The sequence below is a fragment of the Haematobia irritans genome, chromosome 1 (assembly GCF_050003625.1).
Source record: "Haematobia irritans isolate KBUSLIRL chromosome 1, ASM5000362v1, whole genome shotgun sequence".
NCBI lineage: Eukaryota > Metazoa > Arthropoda > Insecta > Diptera > Muscidae > Haematobia > Haematobia irritans.
Window position 1 is genome coordinate 243,460,886 of NC_134397.1, and position 27,693 is coordinate 243,488,578.

The 27,693-nt window shown below is 31.5% G+C and overlaps 1 protein-coding gene across 1 annotated transcript in view; it reads right to left on the bottom strand.

Moving 5' to 3' along the window:
- The window catches only part of LOC142238827 (uncharacterized), a 101,619-nt gene that overhangs the window by 15,456 nt on the left and 58,470 nt on the right, over positions 1-27,693 (bottom strand). The window contains exons 4-5 of the mRNA XM_075310585.1: positions 15,797-16,076; positions 15,574-15,694 (exon numbers count right to left, since the gene is read on the bottom strand). Coding sequence (XP_075166700.1) covers positions 15,574-15,694; positions 15,797-16,076 — 401 coding nt within the window. The remainder of the gene's footprint in view (positions 1-15,573; positions 15,695-15,796; positions 16,077-27,693) is intronic.

The following is a 27,693-nucleotide window of genomic DNA, read 5'->3' on the forward strand; positions in this document are numbered from 1 at the left end:
ATAGAAAATTTTGTCAAAATTTTATTTCTATAGAAAATTTTGTCAAAATTTTATTTGTAAAGAAAATTTTATCAAAATTTTATTTCTATAGAAAATTGTGTCAAAATGTTATTTCAATTTTCTCAAATTTGATTTCTATAGAAAATTTTAATAAAATGTTATCAAAATTTTATTTCCATAGAACATTTTGTCGAAATTTTGTTTCTATAGAAAATTTTGTCAAAATTTTATTACTATAGAAAATTTTTTCAAAATTTTATTTTGTCAAAATTTTTTTCTAAAGAAAATTTTGTCAAAATTTTATTTCTATAGAAGTTTTTGTCAAAATTTTATTTCAATAGAAAATTTTGTCAAAATGTTATTTTTATAGAAAATTTTGTTAAAATTTTATTTGTATAGAAATTTTTTGTCAAAATTTTATTTCTATAGAAAATTTTGTCAAAATTTTATTTCTATAGAAAATTTTGTCAAAATTTTATTTTGTCAAAATTTTTTTCTAAAGAAAATTTTGTCAAAATTTTATTTCTATAGAAAATTTTGTCAAAGTTTTATTTCTATAGAAAATTTTGTCAAAATGTTATTTTTATAGAAAATTTTGTTAAAATTTTATTTGTATAGAAATTTTTTGTCAAAATTTTATTTCTATAGAAAATTTTGTCAAAATTTTATTTCTATAGAAAATTTTGTCAGAATTTTAATTTTTATAGAAGATTTTGTCAAAAATTTTATTTCTATAGAAGATTTTGTCAGAATTTTATTACTATAGAAGATTTTGTCAAAATTTTATTACTATAGAAAATTTTGTCAAAATTTTATTTCTATAGAAAATTTTGTCAAGATTTTATTTCTATAGAAAATTTTGTCAATTTTTTTTCTATAGAAAATTTTGTCACAATTTTATTTCTATAGAAGATTTTGTCAAAATTTTATTTCTATGGAAGATTTTGTCAAAATTTTATTACTATAGAAAATTTTGTCAAAATTTTATTTCTATAGAAAATTTTGTTAAAATTTTATTTCCATAGAAAATTTTGTCAAACTGAATTATATACGTATTTAATCGGCCATTTTATACCCTCCACCATAGGATGGGGTGGTTTGTAACACATCCACCGTTTGTAACACATAGAAATATTGCTCTAAGACCCCATAAAGTATATATATTCTGGGTCGTGGTGAAATTCTGAGTCGATCTGAGCATGTCCGTCCGTCCGTCTGTTGAAATCACGCTAACTTCCGAACGAAACAAACTTGAAACTTGGTACTAGTGGTTGTTATTGATATAGGTCGGATGGTATTGCAAATGGGCCATATCGGTCCACTTTTACGTATAGCCCCCATATAAACGTACCCCCAAATTTGGCTTGCAGATCCTCTAAGAGAAGCAAATTTCATCTGATCCGGCTGAAATTTGGTACATGGTGTAAGTATATGGTCTCTAGTAACCATGCAAAAATTGTTCCACATCAGTCCATAATTATATATAGCCCCCATATAAACCGATCCCCCGATTTCGCTTGCAGAGCCTCTAAGAGAAGCAAATTTCATCCGATCCGGCTGAAATTTGGTACATGGTGTTAGTATATGATCTCTAAGAACCATGCAAAAATTAGTCCACATCGGTCCATAATTACATATAGCCCCCATATAAACCGATCCCCCGATTTGGTTTGCGGAGCCTTTAAGAGAAGCAAATTTCATCCGATCCGGCTGAAATTTGGTACATGATGTTAGTATATGGTCTCTAATGACAATGCAAAAATTGGTCCACATCGGTCCATATAGCCCCCATACAAACCGATCACCAGATTCGACCTCCGGAGCCACTTGGAAGACCAAAATGCATCCGATTCTGTTGAAATTTGGTACGTGGTGTTAATATATGGCGTCAAATACCCGTGGACAAATTGGTCGAAATCGGTCCATAATTATATATAGCCCCCATATAAACCGATCCCCAGATTTGATCTCCGGAGCTCCTTGGAAGAGCTCAATTCTTCCGATTCGGTTAAAATTGGGTACGTGATGTTAGTATATGGTCTCTAACAACCATGCAAAAATTGGTTCACATCGGTTCATAATTATATATAGCCCCCATATAAACCGATCCTCCGATTTTGCTTGCAGAGCCTCTAAGAGAACCAAATTTCATCCGATCCGGCTGAAATTTGATACGTGGTGTTAATATATGGCCTCAAACACCCGTGCACAAATTGGTCGAAGTCGGTTCATATAAAACGATCCCCAGATTTGACCTCCGTAGCTCCTTGGAAGAGCAAAATTCATTCGATTCGGTTAAAATTTGGAACGTTATGTTAGTATAAAGGGCGATCAAAATTTGGTCAATATAAACATGACGTATTTCTTTCAATTTTGCATTTAAAAAACCTGAACCCCACTCATTTTGAAGGTGTGTGTGTGTAGAATGTTGCTCCTATTTTGATTTTGGAATTCACTCTTCAGTTGTCAAAATGCCGTCCAAGCAAGAAGAGCAGCGTACCAAAATTTTGCTCGCGCATCGCGAAAATCCGAGCTACTCCCACGCAAAGCTGGCAAAATCGCTAAAAGTTGCCAAATCAACCGTTACAAATGTAATTAAAGTGTTTGGGGAACGTTTGTCGACAGCCAGGAAGTCTGGATCGGGGGGAAATCGAAAACCGGAAGCCGCTGAGACGACAAAGAGAGTTGCCGGTAGTTTCAAGCGAAACCCTAACCTCTCTCTCCGAGATGCCGCAAATAAGCTGGGTGTATCGTCTACAACCGTGCATCGAGCCAAAAAACGAGCCGGACTATCGACTTACAAGAAGGTAGTGACTCCAAATCCCGATGATAAACAAAATACGACGGCCAAGGCTCGATCCCGGAGGCTGTACACGACGATGCGTACGAAGGTTGACTGCGTGGTAATGGACGACGAAACCTACGTCAAAGCCGACTAAAAGCAGCTTCCGCGACAGGAGTTTTATACGGCAAAAAGAAGGGGAAAGGTATCAGATATTTTCAAGCACATAAAACTGTCAAAGTTCGCAAAGAAATATCTGGTTTGGCAAGCCATCTGTACCTGTGGCTTGAAAAGCAGCAATTTCATAGCTTCCGGGACTGTCAACCAAGAAATTTACGTGAAAGAGTGTTTGAATAAACGTCTGCTGCCTTTCCTGAAGAAACACGGTTGTTCCGTACTGTTTTGGCCGGATTTGGCATCTTGCCATTACGGTAAAAAGGCCATGGAGTGGTACGCCGCCAACAACGTGCAGTTGGTTCCCAAGGACAAAAACCCTCCCAACACGCCAGAGCTCCGCCCAATTGAGAAATACTGGGCTATTGTCAAGCAGAACCTAAAGAAGACCAAAAAAACTGCTAAGGACGAGCAGCAGTTCAAGGCAAACTGGCTTTCTGCGGCGAATAAGGTGGACAAGGTGGCTGTACAAAATCTGATGGCAGGTGTCAAGCGTGAGGCCCGGCAATTCGGATTTGGAAAAGCGAAAGCCTAACTGAATATTTTTCCTGAATTTTATACTAATTGAACTTGAAAAAGAAATTTAATTTGATTTTTTAAATAAACGATTTCACCGATTTACACGCGTTTTCCGTATCACCCTTTATGGTATCCAACAACCATGCAGGAATTGGCTCATATCAGTCCATAATTATATATAGCCCCCATATAAACCGATCCCCAGATTTGACCTTCAGTGCCTTTTGGAGAAGCAAAATTCATCCGATCTGGTTGAAATTTGGTACGTGGTGGTAGTATATGATATTTAACAACCATGCCAAAAGTGGTCCATATCAGTCCATAATCATATATAGGCCCCATATAAACCGATCCCGATATTTGGTTTTGGAGCCACTTGGAGGAGCAAATTTCATCCGAGTCAGTTGAAATTTGGTACATTGTGCTAGTATACGGCCGTTAACAACCATGTCTAACTAAGTCCATATAGGTCTATAGTTATGTATAGTCCTCAGATAAATTTATCCCCAATCACAAAAAATTGGTCCATATCAAGTTCATAATTGTGTATAGCCCCCATATAAGCGACCCCCCATATTTCAATTCTGGCTCTCTACGTACCGTGCAAAAGTCCATATCGACTTGTAATTATTTGTAGACTTACCAATACATACCTTTTTATACCCTGCGCCACGCTGTGGAACAGGGTATTATAAGTTAGTGCATATGTTTGTAATACCCAGAAGGAGACGAGATAGACACATGGTGTCCTTGGCAATAATGCTCAGGGTAGGTCCCTGAGTCGATATAACCATGTCCGTCCGTCTGTCTGTGAACACATTTTTGTGATCAAAGTCTAGGTCGCAATTTAAGTCCAATCGCCTTCAAATTTGGCACAAGTTCCTGTTTTGGGTCAGAATAGAACCCTATTGATTTTGGAAGAAATCGGTTCAGATTTAGATATAGCTCCCATATATATATCTTTCGCCGATATGCACTAATATGGACTCAGCAGCCAGAGTTTTATACCGATTTGCTTGAAATTTTGTACAAACATAACACTCGTATAGTCAAGTGTGCAAAATTTGATTGAAATCGGTTCAGATTTAGATATAGCTCCCATATATATCTTTCAGATTTAGATATAGCTCCCATATATATCTTTCGCCCGATATGGACTAATATGGTTCTAATAGCCAGAGTTTTGGCCCAATTTGGTTAAAATTTTGCACAGGGAGTAGATTTAGCATTGTAGCTATGCGTGCCAAATTTGATTGAAATCGGTTCAGATTTATATATAGCTCCCATATATAGCTTTCGCCCGATTTACACTCATATGACCACAGAGGCCAATTTCTTACTCCGATTTAGTTGAAATTTTGCACAGGGAGTAGAATTAACATTGTAGCTATGCGTGCCCAATTTGGTTGAAATCGGTTCAGATTTAGATATAGCTCCCATATATATGTTTTTCTGATTTCGACAAAAATGGTCAAAATACCAACATTTTCCTTGTAAAATCGCCACTGCTTAGTCGAAAAGTTGTAAAAATGGCTCTAATTTTCCTAAACTCGTAATACATATATATCGAGCGATAAATCATAAATAAACTTTTGCGAAGTTTCCTTAAAATTGCTTCAGATTTAAATGTTTCCCATATTTTTTACTAACATTGTGTTCCACCCTAGTGCATTAGCCAACTTAAATTTTGAGTCAATAGATTTTGTAAAAGTCTATCAAATTCTGTCCAAATCGAGTGATATTTAAATGTATGTATTTGGGATAAACCTTTATATATAGGACCCAACACATTTGACGGATATGGTATCGAAAATTTAGATCTACAAAGTGGTGCAGGGTATAATATAGTCGGCCCCGCCCGACTTTAGACTTTCCTTACTTGTTTCCTAATATATACCACGTATGGATTAACTCACAGTTTAGAAAACGATGTTAAGAAGTTTTTAAATACCACAACCCAAGTAATTTGATTGTGGATGACAGTCTTTCGTAGAAGTTTCTACGTAATCCATGGTTGAGGGTACATAAGATTCGGCCTGGCCGAACTTACGGCCGTATTTACTTGTTTTAGTTTAATATATACCACGTATGGACGAACTTACAATTCAGAAGACGATGTTAAGAAGTTTTGATATACCTTGCCATCGGCAAGTGTTACCGCAACCCAAGTTATTCGATTGTGTATGACAGTCTTTAGTAGAAGTTTCTAGGCAAACCATGGTGGAGGGTACAGAAGCTTCGGCCTGGCCGAACTTACGGCCGTTTATACTTGTAGTTGGCATTTAATTAATTTTTTAAATTGATACTATCATTTCTGTGGTTGAAGCTATTGAAAAATTAATTGGATCAATTAATTTTGTGATTGAGTCAGAAAATTTTGTTTTTGTTTGTACTATCGATTCGAAGGAAAATCACCCCTTACCTAGTTCATAGTAGTGGGTATGCAAGTTTCGCATTTGTGCAAACGTATGTAAATATCTCTAGAGTTCCCTATTTACAAATTTAGTAATTTTCCTATACTTATTTCAATTGTATGTAACCACAATGCAATACCACCAAACCGCGTATCCATTAATAATGAAAGTTGTCTTACTTGTGCGCTTATTCACAGTAATGACAATGATAAAATGTTTGGATCCCTGCTGTACTCTTTCTGTGTTTAGTTTTTCATTTTTATTATCATTAATGCTAGAGACAACTCACAAAAATATCCATACACAACAACAATGACACAATGTCCCACTCAACCATAAACTCTTAAATCCATAGAAGATAACAAATCCTAGTAACTGTCCATATACAACCACCATAAACGTCACAAATTAAATTCCACTTTTATTTTACAAAATTGTCATTTATCTTCCAGCCAGCAAAGGACAACCAACCAACCAACCGAACAATGATGCATATGATGCAACAGCGTCATTTTAACCCGATGCTCTGATGAAGTACATCAAAGCATTCCATAGAGTGGTGGGGATATCTTAGGGCAACATTGATGTCTAGCTGGTACCTTTGTGAAGTTCAGGCACCGACTACCATTCTTACCCCATATCAGTCTCATCAAATAACCGCTAGAATTCTGGAAATAACATTGTTGGATCTTAGCTTTATGTAGGTACACGCTGTCAAAGAGGAAATAAGGCCTTGTTGGTATGCTCTCATTTGTGCGGATAAATTCTGGAAAAATGTTTCATGTTGAGGGTTAAATTCATCAGAGGAGGATATACTAGAGAGCATTGCTATTCGGGATGTTAGTCACTTGTCTTTGTGAAAACAAGGAAAATGGTAATTGGACCACCCATAACCCACCACGGCAGCAGTGTTGCAGTAGCATTCATCTATTCTCCTAATTATGTTGGAGTTGCCTTGTCTTGTCGACGATAATGCTTATTTGGCCACAAAGATGGCATCCACGGTTTCCTTGACAGTTACCATTTTTAAGGTATGCAGTATTCCAGGAGTTCATTAATTATGACGATCAACCAAGCATTACAGAATGCATCGGGGAAAGCTTAAGAAATTGAAAATGAACGGAGAACCAGTTTCCTGTCACATATAGCAAACAGATACCAGCTGGTTAAAGGAAAGTAATGGAAACACTTCAAAGTGTCTCCGGTGGGTTGCAAGAATTTTAGCTTTATTACAGATGATATAAATGAAAGAAATGGAGGACATTTTGGTGAACGGCTTATGCGATAGTCCTTTCATCACCAACTTCTTTAAAATTCAGCAACATTTCGTAGTTAGAAATTCTTTTCCTGAGGGTTTTTGTATTAACTCGTATGTTTCTCTTCAATTCAGCGTAGGGGTTTCTGGGGTTTCGTCACCCTTCTCCCAGAAGACTGTGTAAACCAGCCCTGATAAATCCCAGAAGATGGTGACTATCCGCATTCTGGCCTATAAGACATTTTTCGACGTTTTCTGAGCCGGAATCAATGGCTATCTTGATCAGTTGAAGGTGACAACTTTTTCTTCACAGATGGTTAGCATGTCCGACATGCACACACAAGGTCGTGGATTTGATACCTGCTTCGACCGAACTCAAAAAAGTTTTTCAGCGGTGCATTATCCCACCTCAGTGGATTATCCTACCACAGTAATGCTGGTGATATTTCTGAGTGTTTCAAAGCTTCTCTAAGTCATTTCACTGCAACTGGGAACGCCGTTAGGACTCGGCTATTAAAAGGAGGTCCCTTGTCATTGAGTTTAACATGGAATCGGGCTGCCACCTAACCTAACCTTATACATCGTCAAATCATCGATTTGAGTGCAGTTGGCTTGGTTTATTTTGACAAAATTTCAAATTTTGACAAAATTTTCTATAGATATAAATTCTGACAAAATTTTCTATAGAAATAAAATTGTGATAAACTTTTTCTACACAGATGGTTAGCATGCCCGACATGCACACACAAGGTCGTGGATTTGATACCTGCTTCGACCGAACTCAAAAAAGTTTTTCAGCGGTGCATTATCCCACCTCAGTGGATTATCCCACCACAGTAATGCTGGTGATATATCTGAGTGTTTCAAAGCTTCTCTAAGTCGTTTCACTGCAACGGGGAACGCCGTTAGGACTCGGCTATAAAAAGGAGGTCCCTTGTCATTGAGTTTAACATGGAATCGGGCTGCCACCTAACCTAACCTTATACTTGACATTGATGATTAACAGTGCCGGGGCCGACTATATTAAACCCCGGACCATTTTGTATATCTACATTTTCGATACCATCTTAAATATTTTAAATTAGGTGCTATAAAAAGTTTCTATTTTCATGTAACGTCTACAAAATCTCAAGACTTAAAATGTAAATTAAAAACAAGTAAGGAAAGTCTAAAGTCGGGCGGGGCCGACTATATTATACCCTGCACCACTTTGTAGATCTAAATTTTCGATACAATATCCTATCCGTCAAATGTGTTGGGGGCTATATATAAAGGTTTGTCCCACATACATACATGTAAATATCACTCGATTTGGACAGAATTTGATAGACTTCTACAAAATCTATAGACTCAAAATTTAAGTTGGCTAATGCACTAGGGTGGAACACAATTTTAGTAAAAAAATATGAGAAACATTTAAATCTGAAGCAATTTTAAGGAAACTTATCAAAAGTTTATTTATGATTTATCGCTCGATATATATGTATTAAATTTTGACAACATTTTATATAGAAATAAAATTTTGAAAACATTTTATATAGAAATAAAATTTTGACAAACTTTTCTATAAATAAAATTTTTACAAAATTTCCTATGAAATTAAAATTTTGGCAAAAATTTCTGCAAAACGACGTTTTGACAAAGTTTTCTAAGGAAATAAAATTTTCACAAAATTTTTTATAGAAATAATATTGTGATACATTTTTTGATATAAATGAAATGTTGACAAAATTTTGTGTAGGAATAAAATTGTGACAAAGTTTTTTTTGCCAAAACTTTCTCAAGAAATAAAATTTTGACAAAATCTTCTATAGAAATAAAATTTTGACAAAATTTTCTATAGAAATAAAATTTTGACATAATTTTCGAAAGAAATAAAATTTTGACATAATTTTCGAAAGAAATAAAATTTTCTATATAAATAAAATTTTCATTCGTTTTGTTTTGTTATTGCTTTTTTTTTTCTTTAACCATTGTTGTTGTGATTTTTTTGATTTCAGCTTAAAACCATACATTGACTAAACTACAAGTGTAGCTTAACCAACATAGGAAAAGAATGTTTGTCAAATTTATTTGGGCAAAGCCCTATATACTGCAAGATGGTTGGATGGACGCACATTCCTCATCAGCATCCTCTACTTGCAGCAAAACTATCAACCAATTATCAGAATAAATTCAGGCAGTTCATTAAACCTAACAATGCACCACACTTGAACCTTCCGAAAAATGGTTTTGCATGATAGCTGGCTTATGGCGAAATAAATTCGTACAAACATATCTCTTTTCCTACGCCACCGTCAAATTTTTATTTATTTTATTTTAACAAAATTTAAAATTTTGACAAAATTTTCTATACAAATAAAATGTTGACAAAATTTTCTATAGAGATAAAATTTTGAAAAAATTTTCTTTAGAAATAAAATTTTGACAAAATTTTCTATGGAAATAAAATTTTGACAAAATTTTCTGTGGCAATAAAATGTTGACAAGATCTTTATAGAAATAAAATGTGGACAAAAATTTTCTGTAGGAATAAAATTGGGGCAAACTTTTCTATTGAAATACAATTTAGACAAAGTTTTCTATAGAAGTAAGATCTTGACAAAATTTTCTATAGAAATAAAATTTTGACAACGTTTTCTATAGAAATAAAATTTTGACAACATTTTATATAGAAATAAAATTTTGACAAAATTTTCTACAGAAATAAAATTTTGACAAAATTTTCTACAGATATAAAATTTTGACAAAATTTTCTATATAAATAAAATTTTGACAAAATTTTCTACAGAAATAAAATTTTGACAAAATTTCCTATAGAAATAAAATTTTGACAACATTTTATATAGAAATAAAATTTTGACAAAATTTTCTACAGAAATAAAATTTTGACAACATTTTCTACAGAAATAAAAATTTGACAAAATTTTCTATAGAAATAAAATTTGGACAAAATTTTCTATGGAAATAAAATTTTGACAAAATCTTCTATAGAAATAAAATTTTGACAAAATTTTCTATAGAAATAAAATTTTGACATAATTTGCTAAAGAAATAAAATTTTGACAACATTTTCTATAGAAATAAAATTTTGCAAAATTTTCTATAGAAATAAAATTTTTACGAAATTTTCTATGGAAATAAAATTTTGACAAAATCTTTACAGAAATAAAATGTGGACAAAATTTTTCTGTAGGAATAAAATTGTGACTAACTTTTCTATTGAAATAAAGTTTAGAGAAAGTTTTCTATAGAAGTAAGATCTTGATAAAATTTTCTATAGCAATAAAATTTTGACAACATTTTCTATAGAATTAACATTTTGACAACATTTTATATAAAAATAAAATTTTGACAAAAATTTCTGCAAAACGACGTTTTGACAAAGTTTTCTATGGAAATAAAATTTTCACAAAATTTTTTATAGAAATAAAATTGTGATAAATTTTTTGATATAAATGAAATGTTGACAAAATTTTGTGTAGAAATAAAATTGTGACAAAGTTTTCTATAGAACTAAAATTTTGCTAAAATTTTCTCTAGAAATAAAATTTTGACAAAATTTTCTATAGAACTTCAAATTTTGTCAAAAAATTTCTTTAGGAATAAAATTTTGACAAAATTTTTTATAGAAATAAAATGTTGACAACATTTTCTATAGAACTATAATGTTGACAACATTTTGTACAGGAATAAAATTTTCTATATATATAAATTATGACAAAATTTTCTATAGAAATAAAATTGTGATAAACTTTTCTATAGAAATAAAATGTTGATAAAATTTTCTGTAGGAATAAAAGAGTGAAAACATTTTCTATAGAAATAAAATTTTGACAAAATTGTTCATAGAAATAAAATTTTGACAACATTATCTATAGAAATAGGATTTTGACAAAATTTTCAATAGAAATAAAATTTTGACAAAATTTTCCATAAAAATAAAACTTTGACAAAATTTTCTACAAAAACAACATTTTGACAAACTTTTTTATAGAACTTAAAGTTTTGACAACATTTTCTATAGAACTTAAAGTTTTGATAAAATTTTCTATAGAAATTAAATTTATTCGTTTTGTTTGTTATTGTTGGTTTCTGTTCAGTCATTATTGTTGTTTTTGATCTCAGCTTAAAACCATGCATTGACTAAACTACAAGTGTAGATTAACCAACAGAGGAAAAGTATGCTTGTCAAATTTATTTGGGCAAAGCCCTATAGACTGCAAGATTTGTTTTAAGCTGAGATCAGAAACAACAATAAAAATTAAATTTTGAAAAAATTTTCTCTAGAAATAAAATTGTTTTCTTTTCCTCTGTTAGTTAAGCTACTCTTTTAGTTTAGTCAACGCAATGGTTTTAAAGTACAAACCAACAATAAAAAAAACAAGGACGAATGAAGTAAGAGAAAGCACGCTCAAAATAAACCCAGCCAACTGCACTCAAATCTATAATTTGACAGTTGCAAAGGAAAAGAGAGATGTTTGCACAAAGACTTATATGGGCAGAGACCAACTATCATAAACCTTTTTTCGGAAGGTTCGAGTGTGGTTCACTTTGGGTTTAGTGATCTGCCTGAATTTATTCTGATAATTGGTTGATAGTTTTGCTGCAAGTAGAGGATGCTGATAAGGAATGTGGTAATTCCGAAACGTGCGTCCATCCAACCATCTTGCAGTCTATAGGGCTTTGCCCAAATAAATTTCACAAACATTCTTTTCCTCTGTTGGTTAAGCTACTCTAGTAGTTTAGTCAACGCAATGGTTTTAAAGCTGAGATCAAAACAACAAATATGAAAAAAAAACAAGTATAAACGGCCGTAAGTTCGGCCAGGCCGAAGCTTATGTACCCTCCATCATGGATTGCGTAGAAACTTCTTCTAAACACTGCCATCCACAATCGAATTACTTAAGTTGCGGTAACGCTTGCCGATGGCAAGGTATCTTAAAACCTCCTAACACCATCTTCTAAATTGTATGTAAGTCCATACGTGGTATATATTAAATCAAAAAGATCGATCCAATACGTATATAATTCAGTTTGACAAAGTAAAGAGATAAAATTTTAACAAAATTTTCTATAGAAATAAAATTTTCACAAAATTTTCTATAGAAATAAACTTTTGACAAAATTTTCTATAGAAATAAAATCTTGGTAGATTATTTGTGGCTCGAGTGGCAACCATGATTATGAACCGAATAAAATTTGAACAAAATTTTCTATGAAATAAAATTTTGACAATGATGAAAATTTTATTATGAACCGAATAAAATTTTAACAAAATTTTCTCTAGAAATAAAATTTTGACAAAATTTTCTATAGAAATAAAATTTTGACAAAATTTTCTATAGAAATAAAATTTTGATAGACTATTTTTGGCTTTAGTGGCAACCATGATTATGAACCGATATGGACCAATTTTTGTGTGATTGGACCAATTTTGGTATGGTTGTTAGCGACCATATACTAACACCACGTTCCCAATTTGAACCGGATCGGATGAATTTTGCTCCTCCAAGAGGCTCCGGAGGTCAAATCTGGAGAACGTTTTATATGGGGGCTATATATAATTATGGACCGATATGGACCAATTCTGGCTTGCTTTTTAAAGATCATATACTAACACCATGTTCCAAATTACAACCGGATTGGATGAAATTTGCTTCTCTTTGAGGCTTCGCAAGCCAAATCTGGGGATCGGTTTATATGGGGGCTATATATAATTATGGACCGATTTGGACCAATTTTTGCATGGTTGTTAGAGACCATATACTAACACCATGTACCAAATTTCAGCCGGATCGGATGAAATGTGCTTCTCTTTTAGGCTCCGCAAGCCAAATCTGGGGATCGGTTTATATGGGGGCTATATATAATTATGGACCGATGTGGACCAATTTTAGCATGGTTGTTAGAGACCATATACCAACACCATGTACCAAATTTCAGCCGGATCGGATGAAATATGCTTCTGTTAGAGGCTCCACAAGCCAAATCTGAGGGTCCCTTTATATGGGGGCTATACGTAAAAGTGGACCGATATGGCCCATTTTCAATACCATCCGACCTACATCGATAACAACTACTTGTGCCAAGTTTCAAGTCGATAGCTTGTTTCGTTCGGAAGTTAGCGTGATTTCAACAGACGGACGGACGGACGGACGGACGGACATGCTTAGATCGACTCAGAATTTCACCACGACCCAGAATATATATACTTTATGGGGTCTTAGGGCAATATTTCGATGTGTTACAAACGGAATGACAAAGTTAATATACCCCCATCCTATGATGGAGGGTATAAAAAACAAGTAAGGAAAGCCTAAAGTCGGACGGGGCCGACTATATTATACCCTGCACCACTTTGTAAATCTAAATTTTCGATACCATATCACATCCGTCAAATGTGTTGAGTGCTGTATACAAAGGTTTGTCCCAAATACGTACGTTTAAATATCACTCGATCTGGACAGAATTTGATAGACTTCTACAAAATCTATAGACTCAAAATTTAAGTCGGCTAATGCACTAGGGTGGAACACAATGTTAGTAAAAAATAAAAAATATGGGAAACATTAAAATCTGAAGCAATTTTAAGGAAACTTCGCAAAAGTTTATTTATGATTTATCGCTCGATATATGTGTATGTGATAGAAGTTTAGGAAAATTAGAGTCATTTTTACAACTTTTCGACTAAGCTGTGACGATTTTACAAGGAAAATGTTGGTATTTTGACCATTTTTGCCGAAATCAGAAAAACATATATATGGGAGCTATATCTAAATCTGAACCGATTTCAACCAAATTTGGCACGCATAGCAACAATGCTAATTCTACACCCTGTACAAAATTTCAACTAAATCGGAGTTAAAAATTAGCCTCTGTGGTTATATGAGTGTAAATCGGGCGAAAGCTATATATGGGAGATATATCTAAATCTGAACAGATTTCAACCAAATTTGGCACGCATAGCTACAATGCTAATTCTACTCGCTGTGCAAAATTTCAACTAAATCGGAGTTAAAAATTAGCCTCTGTGGTCATATGAGTGTAAATCGGGCGAAAGCTATATATGTGAGATATATCTAAATCTGAACCGATTTCAACAAAATTTGGCACGCGTAGCTACAATGCTAATTCTACTCCCTGTGCAAAATTTCAATTAAATCGGAGTAAAAGATTGGCCACTGTGGTCATATGAGTGTAAATCGGGCGAACGATATATATGGGAGCTATATCTAAATCTGTCAATTTAGCTGATGATTTGCAGGTTTTACGTGACCGACAAAACATTCAGATGTACGAAATTTGAAGAAGATCGCTCCATAAATACGTGAATTATGATCAAATCGGTGATAAATATATATATGGCAGCTATATCTAAATCTGAACCGATTTTTTCCAAAATCAATAGCGATTGTCTTTGACCAGAAGAAAGACCCCATGCCAAAATTGAGGACGATCGGACTTAAATTGCGAGCTGTACTTTGTGCACAAAATTACATATACAGACGGACAGACAGACAGACAGACAGACAGACAGACAGACAGACAGACAGACGGACATCGCTAAATCGACTCAGAATTTAATTCTAAGACGATCGGTATACTAAACGATGAGTCTCAGACTTTTCCTTCATGGTGTTACATACAAATGCACAAACTTATTATACCCTGTACCACAGTAGTGGTGAAGAAATAAAATTTTCTATAGAAATAAATTTTTGACAAAATTTTTTATTGAAATAAAATTTTGACAAAATTTTTTATAGAAATAAAATTTTGACAAAATTGTTTAGTGAAATAAAATTTTGATAAAAATTTCGATAGAACTAAATGTTGACAAAATTTTCTATAGAAATAAAATTTTGAAAAAACTTTAATAGAAAGTCAATTTTGACAAAAATTTTATCAAAAACTTGATTTCTTAATTTTCAAAGACCTACAACTTTAATAGAAGGAAGCAAATTTCAAAGATTCATGTGCCTAATTTAATGAAAAAATATTTTAGAGCAACGACTACGAACTCTTTTAATTAAATTTTGTTTATTTGAATTAAATTTGTGCTTAGTGTTGTGTATCTGGCGAATTCTAAAATTTAGTTTGTATAATCGTTCATATTAGGTCAACATTGTGGAGTGTATGTGGAGTTACTCCCTCATCCATTTGCACTTTATTTTCCTCTCATCTTTTCAAAAATGAACACTTACTACATGTAGCACAAAATATTCATATTATGTAAATATTTTTCTGTATGAATATCCAAAAAAAGCTGCCTTTGATCAAGAATTCCTTTACATTGACTTATTAGCCATTTATATCTAAAATTCTTATTATTAAGAACTACACCTCTAGCTGGTATTACTCCATTATCCCTATACACTTTCATTTCCTCCCATCCTTCAATAAAAAAAAAAAACATAAACACTTACTGTATGCGGCACAAGGTATTCCGGTATATGCATGGGCAGCATGAAGACATCGATGAGTTCTTGTTGTACACTGCAGGGCTTTCTCATATGAATTGTAATCAGGACTCAATCGACGTTCTGCCTAAAGGATTAAAGGAAATCGATTATCACCTTTTGTCATCTGGAAATCTTCTTCCCTTCTCCACTTCATTCAGTACCACCACCACCAACTCATCAAACTTACCTCATCGTATACTTCATTGATATTCTGAAAATTATATGTTCCCGGTTTCTGTAGAGCCTTTAGTGTTTCATAAAGGAATAACTCAAAATTCTTGAACGTGTATTCACTGAAATTATAACGCCGCAATCGAGATCCTGTCTCTCCGCCTAGGGCAGCACCTGACTTGTGGTAATCATCAACGGCGCGTTTCACCAACACAGCTTCATTCAGTTTATTCGAACGTATTTGTAATGATTTCAATTCGAGCAGGTGTTGAAAGATTTTTCGTTCCATATAATATCTGGAAAGAGGTGGAGAAATAAAGGAAAAACTAAGTTAACAAAAAAGAAACTCCGCATAAGAATGAAACATGTCTGGGTGTTCTTAGTCTTAAGGATAATTGGCCATACACATACAGTTAACGGTAAAAGTTTGCATACAGAAATCTAAAATGGAGTTGTAGGTGATATTGTAAATCTGTATTTGGTGGTTACTATTGAGAATTTGTTAAAATTTCCACACAAAAAAAAAACTATTGCAATTTGGTGGTAGTAAATTTTTTGGTCGTGGCATTTTAGAAATATTCTTTGCATACGAGCATTTTCAAGTGGAAAACCCTATTTTATGCCAAAACAATTAAGGAAAGTCTAAAGTCGGGCAGACATCATTTTGTAGACCAACATTTCATCTTTAAGGACTTTTTAGGATCTATATGTAGATTTATTCCCATTTCTTAAAATATGACCCAATGTGGACAAAATTTGGTACACCTATGTTCACTGAAAAAAGCATACGTGGTGCCAAAAATTTTGTCTTTACAAAAATAACTTTGGCATAGATTCCGAGCCAAAGAAGCGAATAAGGGTCCGTCACAGAAATTTATTGGGGAAGTGACATTGAAAGAAAACGGCGATGTTTTGTTTAATTTGTTCTTTATTAGTTTGTCTTTATTTGGATAACACGGGAAGAAATCTAACTAGGCTGAGAGCTTGTCCTGGCTGATGCGGTTCTGGATTCGGGAATAGGGCAAAGTTTCGGCTAACAATATGATGGTGATTGGGGGCGGCAAGAGTGGGGTGGCTGGAATTGTTCGTGTAGAGGTTGACAAGGCGTTGACCTTGATCGGAATGCTGATGGAATTTAAGAACAGTGATAGTGGTTATCCTGTCCGCGACCGTGGTCAGAGCTCGGACGAGGTGACGGTGAGAAAGAAGCCGACGCGACCGTGATCGGAGCACGGACGATGCGACGGTGAGAAAGAACCCGACGGACGGAATTGACCTTGGGTTAGGACGAGGAAAAGAGCGGGAGGTCGTGATTGCGACCAGGGTCAGAATACAATTTGAAATGGAAAGAAAAAAGGGAGGTGGCCGTTATCGAGTTCGGAACACATGATGGGCGTGAACACTGTGACGATGGTGTCTTTTCAATGGCCGGGGTCACAACACAATTTGACCTAAATGGGTAGAAGGTGGCCACGTGACTGTGGCCGTGTTCGGAATACAGGACACTGAAGTCAAGGATAATGCTAAGGCTAGGAAACGCTGTATGGGAAAAACCGTATCGTGGTGTACCCGTGCGTAACAACACGTGATGTCGGTGGAAGATCTTGGCGATGACTTTGACCGGCAACTAGCTATGGCGATATCGTGACTGTGACCGCGTTCGGAACACAAGTCGAAGTCAAATACGATAGCAAGCAATGATAACTACGTGACTCTGGTCGGGATCGGAACACAAGTCGAGGAAACGTCACGGAGAGAAAGGAGAAGTAACGACGGATGTCATTCTAGCTAAAAATAATCTACCAAACATTAGAGAAAATTTTTCCAAAAAACTACAAAACAAAAATGTTATTTGTTATATTCTATAGACAAAATATCTCAACATATTAATTCTTCATATAAAATTTCCTCAAAATTTTACTTCTATATAATATTTTCTCAAAATTTCATATTTATAGAAAATTTTGTCAAAATTTTATTCTATATAAAATTTTGTAAAAAAATTATTTCTTTAAAAAATTTTGTCAAAATTTTATTTCTATAGAAAATTTTATAAAAAATGTATTTCTTTAGAAAATTTTGTCAAAATTATTTATTTATTTATTAAACTTATAGTAAATATAAGAATAATAGAGAAAAATCTAGCATTAGCTACTTAGGGTATTTTATGTAAAATTTTGTAAAAAAATGTAGTTCTTTAGAAAATTTTGTCAAAATTTTATTGCTATAGAAAACATTGTCAAAATTTTATTTTCATAGAAAATTTTGTCAAAATTTTATTTCTATAAAAAGTTTTGTCAAACTTTTATTTCTACAGAAAATTTTACTCAAATTTTGTCAAAACGTTATTTTTGTAGAAAATTTTGTCAAAATGTTATTTCTATAAAAAATGTTGTCCAAATTTTACTTCTATAGAAAATTTTGTCAAAATTTTATTGGTATACAAAATTCTGTCAAAATTTTATTGCTATAGAAAATTTTGGTAAAATTTTATTTCTATAAAAAATTTTGTCAAAATTTTATTTCTTTAGAAAATATTGTCAAAATTTTATTTCTATAGAAAATTATCACAAAATTTTATTTCTATAGAGAATGTAGTCAAAATTTTATTTTTATAGAAAATTTATTCAAAATTTTATTTCTACAGAAAATTTTCTCAAATTTTATTTCTATATAAAATTTTATTTCTATGGAAAACTTTGTCAAAATTTTATTGCTATAAAAAATTTTGTCAAAACTTTATTTCTATACAAAATATTGGCAAAATTGTCAACATTTTATTTCTACAGAAAATTTTGTCAAAATTTTATTTCTATAGAAAATTATCACAAAATTTTATTTCTATAGAGAATGTAGCCAAAATTTTATTTTTATAGAAAATTTATTCCAAATTTTATTTCTACAGAAAATTTTGTCAAAATTTTATTTCTATATAAAATTTTGTCAAAATTTTATTTCTACATAAAATTTTGGCAAAATTTTATTTCTATGGAAAACTTTGTCAAAATTTTATTGCTATAAAAAATTTTGTCAAAATTTTATTTCTATAGAAAATATTGGCAAAATTGTATTTCTATAGCAAATGTAGTCAACATTTTATTTCTACAGAAAATTTTGTCAAAATTTTATTTCTATAGAAAATTTTGTCAAAATTTTATATCTATAGAAAATTTTCTCAAAATTTAAATTCTATACAAAATCTTGTCAAAATTTTATTTTGATAGAAAATTTTTCAAAATTTTATTTCTGTAGAAAACTAAGTCAAAATTTTATTTCTGTAAACAATTTTGTCAACATTTTATTTCTATAGAAAATTTTGTCAAAATATTATTTCTCTAGAAAATTTTGTCAAAATTCTATTTCTATAGAAAATTTTGTAAAGATTTAGTTCTAAAGAAAATTTAATATAAATTTTATTTCTAAAAATTTTTTTTTTCAAAATTTAATTTCTATAGAAAATTTTGTCCTTATTTTATTTCTAAAGAAAATTTAGTATAAATTTTATTTCTATAGAAAATTTTGTCAAAATTTTATTGCTATAGAAAATTTTGTCAAAATGTTATTCTATATAAAATTTTGTAAAAAAATTATTCCTTTAGAAAATTTTGTCAAAATTGTATTTTATATAAAATTTTGTAAAAAATTTATTTCTTTAGAAAATTTTGTCAAAATTGTATTTTATGTAACATTTTGTAAAAAATTTATTTCTTTAGAAAGTTTTGTCAAAATTTTATTGCTATAGAAAATATTGTCAAAATTTTATTTCCATAGAAAATTTTGTCTAAATTTTGTCAAAATTTTATTTCTATAAAAAATTTTAGTAAAATTTTATTGCTATAGAAAATTTTGTCAAATTTAATTTCTCTAGAAAATTTTGTCAAAATTTTATTTCCATAAAAAATTTTGTCAAAATTTTATTTCCATAAAAAATTTTGTCAAAATTTTATTTCTATAGAAAATTTTGTCAAAATGTTATTTCTATAGAAAATTTTGTCAAAGTTTTACTTCTATAGAAAATTTTGTCAAAATTTTATTGGTATAACAAATTTTGTCAAAATTTTATTGCTATAGAAAATTTTGGTAAAATTTTATTTCTATAGAAAATTTTGTCAAAATTTTATTTCTTTAGAAAATTTTCTCAATATTTTATTTCTATAGAAAATTTTCACAAAATTTTATTTCTATAGAGAATGTAGTCAAAATTATATTTTTATAGAAAATTTATTCAAAATTTTATTCCTATGGAAAACTTTGTCAAAATTTTATTGCTATAAAAAATTTTGTTAAAATTTTATTGCTATAAAAAATTTTGTCAAAATTTTATTTCTGTAGAAAGTTTTGGCAAAATTCTATTTCTATAGAAAATGAAGTCCACATTTTATTTCTATAGAAAATTTTGTCAAGATTTTATTTCTATACAAAATTTTTTCAAAATTTTATTTCTATAAAAAAATTTTGGTAAAACTTTTATTCTACAGAAAATTTTTTCAAAAATTTTTTCATAGAAAATTTTGTCCAAATTTTTATTCTACAAATTTTGTCAAAATGTTATTTCTGTAGAAAATTTTGCAAAATATTATTTCTATAGAAAATTTTGTCAAAATTTTACTTCTATAGAAAATTTTGTCAAATTTTATTGCTATAAAAAATTTTGTCAAAATTTTATTGCTATAGAAAATTTTGGTAGAATTTTATTTCTATAGAAAATTTTGTCAAAATTTTATTTCTTTCGAAAATTTTCTCAAAATTTTATATCTATAGAAAATGTAGTCATAATTTTATTTCTATAGAAAATTTTATTTCTATAGAAATTTTTGTCAAAATTTGATTTCTATGGAAAACGTTGTCAAAATTTTATTGCTAAAAAAATTTTGTCAAAATTTTATTTCTATAGAAAATTTTGGCAAAATTTTATTTCTGTAGAAAATTTTGTCAAAATTTTATTTCTATAGAAAATTTTGTCAAAATTTTATTTCTCTAGAAAATGTTGTCAAAATTATATTTCTATAGAAAACGTAGTCAACATTTTATTTCTATAGAAAATTTTTTCAAAATTTTATTCCTATAGAAAATTTTGTCAAAATTCTATTTCTATACAAAATTTTGTAAAGATTTAGTTCTAAAGAAAATTTAGTATAAATTTTATTTCTAATGAAAATTTTTTTTTTCAAAATTTAATTTCTATAGAAAATTTTGTCAAAATTGTATTTATATAGAAAATTTTGTCAAAATTGTATTTATATAGAAAATTTTGTCCTAATTTTATTTCTAAAGAAAATTTAGTATAAATTTTATTTCTATAGAAAATTTTGTCAAAATGTTATTGCTATAGAAAATTTTGTCAAAATGTTATTGCTATAGAAAATTTTGCCACCATTTTATTTCTATAGATTTTTTTTTAAAATTTTGTTTCCATAAAAAATGTAGTCAAAATTTTATTCCTGTGAAAAATTTGTCAAAATTTTATTTCTATAGAAAATTTTATCTTTGTACAAAAATTTTGTCAACAGTTTATTTCTATGGAACATTTTTTTATTCCTATAAAAAATTTTTGTCAAAATTTTATTTCTATAGAAAATTTTGTCAACATTTTATTTTATAGAACATTTTATTAAAATTTTATTTCTTTAGAAAATGTAGTCAAAATTGTATACAATTTTGTAAAATTTGTATTTCTACAGAAAATTTTGTCAAAATTTTATTTCTGTAAAAAATTTTGTAAAAATTTTACTTCTATAGAAAATTTTGTCAAAATTTTGTCTAAATTTTATTGCTATAGAAAATTTTTTTAAAATTGTATTTCTATAAAAATTTTGTAAAAATGTTATTTCTATAGAAAATTTTGGTAAAATCTTATTTATATAGAAAAATTTGTCAACATTTTATTGCAATAGAAAATTTGTCATTTTTTTTTTATAAAAAATGTCAAAATTTTATTTCTATAGAAGATTTTGGTACAATTTTATTTCTTTAGAAAATTTTGTCAAAATTTTATTTCTATAGATAATTTTGTCAAAATTTCATATCTGCAGAAAATTTTTATCAAAATTTAAAAATAAAAATTTTATTTCAATAGAAAATTTTGTCAACAATTTATTTTTATAGAAAAGTTGTGAAGTACCTCTTAGGTGAAGAGGAATGTTTTGAAAAAAAATTACCAAAACACCAAGAATTCTACCAATCTAGAAATAGTAAAAAATCTACCATTTTTGGTAGAATTCTACCAACTGTGGCAACCGTGGAAGTAACGCGACTGTGACCGCGTTCGGAACACAAGATAAGGTGACTGAGAGAAAGAGAAATTATCGCCACTGTGACCGCGATGTGTTCCGATTACGGTCAGAGATCTGTCACAACATGATTGACAGGGAAATTTAACTGTGACCGCGTTCGAACCACAAAGCACTGAAGCTGTGGACGGTGATAAAAGTATAAACAACACACGTGATGTCGACAGATAACCTTGACCGTTTGCAATGGGATTGGTGAGAAAATGTGACCGTCATCGCGTTCGGAGTGCTGGTTGAAGCAAGACAGCGCGAAATGGGTTACCATATGACTTTGACCACGTTCGATACACAAGTCAAGGCAAAGGTTACCGGTGCCCTTGAAGGCTCACGAATTGCAGCAGTTGTCGTTTGGAAAACACAGTGTGTGCATTCACTTTTTTGCGGTGGGTATGGTCTAAGTGAACAAACAATCTGTTTTTTACCGATTGGTGTCATCCTCTATAACCTAATCTAATCGATTACAATACAATACCAGATGCCCCATAAACTTCTTCAAAATATTTATTTATTGTACCAAAACTTTTTCAACTAACTTTGCATCGTATTTCCCATTCCCGCCATAAGGAAATCAATAAGAAATTGTGGCAACTAAAACAAACTCATATGAAGAATTGTATATTGGCTACCCCAAAGCATTACCCTTGGGGGGGAGGATGGAGGACAATACGAAGTTGGAGAAAAATGAAATCGCAATGAATGAATGAACGAATGATATTTGTGCACACCACACACATCTGGCAATACGCCCGTGGGAAAGGAAATGAAAAGAACTATGTTTCAGGTACATTTCATATGTCGATGGATGTTCTATGCTTATTTCACCCTTTTTCTCTTTTGTGAGATGATGAAGGAATGTGTGTATGACAATGTATTGTCATGGGTTGCTATAGCCTCTTTTTTTTTGCAATAGATAATGTCATTTTTCATCGCATAGTACAAAAGGAATTTTCCTCTTGCAAGGAAGACTCACTCACACATACACACTAGCGATATATTCGGTTATGGGAATTCATTGCTTGGAAATAAAGAAAAATGACAAGGAGGAGAAATGGAGCTCTTGGCATCAAGTAATCATTTGGGTTTTAACTTATGATATGTTGAGCTATGTCATAACATCTTCATGGCTCCTTTACCCGTCCTCATGCCCATGATTTTTGCCTTATTCAGAATTGATGTTGACATTCATGCAAAATGTAAAAGTGAACGTTAATGTTTGAGTTATGGTTGCAAGTGGCTGCAGAAAGCCAATTTAGGTTAATGCCACATTCGCAGTATACTATGTTGAATGATTCATATTAAAATAGGATCTTTTTTTTTAAATTTAATATAACACTGACAAAAACTGTAAACCCACCATGAAGAAAAAATAATTGGTTAGTTTTAGAAAATTTAGATTATTTCTAGAAAATTTTAACTAAACAGTATTACAAATGCTGACATCACATCGATATCACAAACATTTACTTATTTTATTTATTTTGACAAATTCAAGAAAATTTATTAGACATAATTAAATTTATTCACTTGTTAAAGAAAATTTTGTAATTTGATGGAAAAAATTTGTGTTCAAAATTGCAAGAATGTCTTTAGTGACATACGAAGTTCAAGATGGGCGCATTTATAGTAAAATTTACAAATTTGAAACTATTTTGTGAGAAATATGAATTTAATAAATCTTTTTGCTTCATTTGTGTATAATTTTTTTTTCCTTTTTATACCCTCCACCATAGGATGGGGGTATATTAACTTTGTCATTCCGTTTGCAACACATCGAAATATTGCTCTAAGACCCCATAAAGTATATATATTCTGGGTCGTGGTGAAATTCTGAGTCGATCTGAGCATGTCCGTCCGTCCGTCCGTCCGTCTGTTGAAATCACGCTAACTTCCGAAACAAGCTATCGACTTGAAACTTGGCACAAGTAGTTGTTATTGATGTAGGTCGGATGGTATTGCAAATGGGCCATATCGGTCCACTTTTACGTATAGCCCCCATATAAACAGACCCCAAAATTTGGCTTGCAGGCCCTCTAAGAGAAGCAAATTTCATCCGATCCGGCTGAAATTTGGTACATGGTGTTAGTATATGGTCTCTAACAACCATGCAAAAATTGGTCCATATCGGTCCACTTTTACGTATAGCCCACATATAAACGGACCCCCAAATTTGGCTTGCGATAGCTCTAAGAGAAGCAAATTTCATCCGATCCGGCTGAAAAATGGTACATGGTGTTAGTATATGGTCTCTAACAACCATGCAAAAATTGGTCCACATCGGTCCATAATTATATATAGCCCCCATATAAACCAATCCCCAGATTTGGCTTGCGAGGCCTCTAAGAGAAGCAAATTTCATCCGATCCGGCTGAAATTTGGTACATGGTGTTAGTATATGGTCTCTAACAACCATGCAAAAATTGGTCCACATCGGTCCATAATTATATTTAGCCCCCATATAAACCGATCACCAGATTTGACCTCCGGTGCCTCTTGGAAGACCAAAATTCATCTGATTCAGTTGAAATTTTGTACGTGGTATTAATATATGGCCTCAAACTCCCATGCAAAAATTGGTCGAAATCGGTCTATAATTATATATAGGCCCCATATAAACCGATCCCCAAATTTGAACTCTGGTGCCTTTTGGAGAAGCAAAATTCATCCGATCTGGTTGAAATTTGGTACGTGGTGATCGTATATGATATTTAACAACCATGCCAAAAGTGGTCCATATCAGTCCATAATCATATATAACTCCCATATAAACCGATCCCGAGATTTGGTTTTGAAGCCCCTTGGAGGAGCAAATTTCATCCGAGTGAGTTGAAATGTGGTACATTGTGCTAGTATATGGTCGTTAACAACCATGCCTAACTAGGTCCATATCGGTCTATAGTTATATATATCCCTCAGATAAATCTATTTCCAATCACACAAAAATTGGTCCATATCAAGTTCATAATTGTATATAGCCCCTATATAAGCGACCCCCATATTTCAATTCTGGCTCTCTACGTACCGTGCAAAAGTCCAAATCGATTCGTAATTATTTGTAGACTTAACTATACATACCTTTTTTGTCTAATATATACCACGTATGGACTAACTCACAATTTAGAAAACGATGTTAAGAAGTTTTAAGATACCACAACCCAAGTATTTCGATTGTGGATGACAGTCTTTCGTAGAAGTTTCTACGCAATCCATGGTGGAGGGTACATAAGATTCGGCCTGGCCGAACTTACGGCCGTATATACTTGTTTTTCCTTTTTTTAGTTCATTTAACTGAAGTACTCAAAAAATTATTAGAGTAAAGGAAATTTTCTCCAATTATAATAATTCCATGAACTAAAATAAAGTTAAATTGGCTTTAGTGAAATAGAGGGTTCACTTTTTTTGAGCATAAGATGGACATCAACCATTTCAACAGCAATTTTACTGAATCTGAATCACTTCTTAAGGTGTGGTCCGAATTCAGTGTTTTGGATGTGATTAAAAAAAAAATATATTTTGCCAAATAAATAAATTTTGATTTTTTAATGATTTTTAATGCATTCTTACACTTGGCTGACTTCAAATATTTTCAAAACTTTTTCTAGAAAGGATTTGGCAATTTTTCCGACCAAACTTTAATAAAAAATACCATTTCATTAATATCCATGTTCGCAAATCCACTTCCAGGTGAATGTGAATCAATTCCACGATTTTCGTGTCCTACAATCCACTTTCACCGGAATTTTCGTGAAATCAATTCACTTGCAAAAGTCTTGGTGAAAGTTGAATTATGTTCAAGATGGGTGTATTTCCGGTTAAAAAAAAAGTACTCGCGTAAAAATTTTGAAATGTTTTATATTTAATATATGAGTTTTATTAAAACTGCATCATTTTTAATTTAAAACAAGTATATACGGCCGTAAGTTCGGCCAGGCCGAAGCTTATGTACCCTCCACCATGGATTGCGTAGAAACTTCTTCTAAACGTACCAAGAGGCTCCAAAACGAAATCTCGGGATCGGTTTATATGGGAGTCAAGGCCGTAGCCAGGATTTTAATTCGGGGGGGGTTCAACTTAAAAAAAAATATTCATATAATCTCATGTGTAGAAAATTTTATTTATGCATAGGTATGTATACAATATTTTTATAATATTAAATTGAGCCGACGGGCTTTTTGGGCAGCAAATAAATCAATGACTTCTTCAGTCGGCACATTTATTCGGCGATGAACCGACTTTAATGCCAATCCATTGAGTCTACTCTCGCTAGTCGAATTTCTAATATACGTCTTTAATCTCTTCATTGTTGAAAATAAAAGTTCGGATGAGTACGTAGTAACTGCAGGGATGGAAAATGTAGTACTATAGTACTTTTTTCAATACTTTTTCACCCCGGTCAGTACCGTAGTACCCCCGCGAATGATTTAGTACCTTTTGTGTAGTCATTTTTGAGTCGATATCAGATTTATGGTACAATATCTTTGACAAAATATTTTAATATTTTGAGAAAGTCTTTATCACCCTTATTTGCTAATAGTCTTTTACAAATATGGCAAAACAGACATGTTCATGTGGGAAGAAAATCTCGATTTTGTAAAAGACATAATCAAAAACAGGATTTTATTGATCTTCATTCAATATTATCGATTTTTTATTTCGGTAGAAAATGTTGTCAAAATTTTATTTCAATTGAAAATTTTGTAAAAATTTTATTTCTATAGGAAATTTTTGCAAAATTTTATTTCTGTAGAAAAAATTTTGCAAAATTTTTTTCTACAGAATTTTTTTTGCAAAATTTTATTTCTATAGAAAATGTTAGCAAAATTTTATTTATATAGAAAATTTTGTCAAAATTTTATTTTCTTTAAAATTTAGTCTCTTGACAATAATTTTCCAGTGAAATTTTTGTTGAAATTTAGTAAAAAGTACCTTTCCGCTCAAAAAATACCTTTTTTGTACTTTCTTCAAAATTGTATTTTCCATCCCTGAGTAACTGGCAAAGTGACCAAAATTTTTAAAAGAATATGCACGTTTGGAAATATCTCTTTATTGCACTCTCCAAGTGCTTCCATCGCTGAATTAGGCAGGTTCTTTTCGCAGGTTTTGCGCCATTTCATTTACACATGTGTGTTTGGCTGTTTCGTCGTTTTTGCTATGGCTAAACAAAGCGAGTCATGTTCACAAAAAGAACAACAAACACAAATAAAAAGCAGAAAGACATTTTCCAAAAATGAAATTTGTGGTGCGAGAACAAAAACAATTTGTTTTTTCGACCGTCGTTTGACGGACTTTTCAACTAGTATTCTATGATTTGTGCAAGTTTTATAGGTAAGCGTTTTTCAAAATAAAACCTCCAGCTTTTCTTCAACATCTTCGATAAGATTTTTCTATACAGCTAAAAATATATATTTATTTATATAAAAATATTCATTCATTTCGGGGGGGTTTGATCCCCCTCATCCCCCCCCCCTGGATACGGCCTTGATGGGAGCTATATATGATTATGGACTGATATGGACCACTTTTGGCATGGTTGTAAAATATCATATACTACCACCATGTACCAAATTTCAACCAGATCGGATGAATTTTGCTTCTCCAAAAGGCACCGGAGGTCAAACCTGGGGAT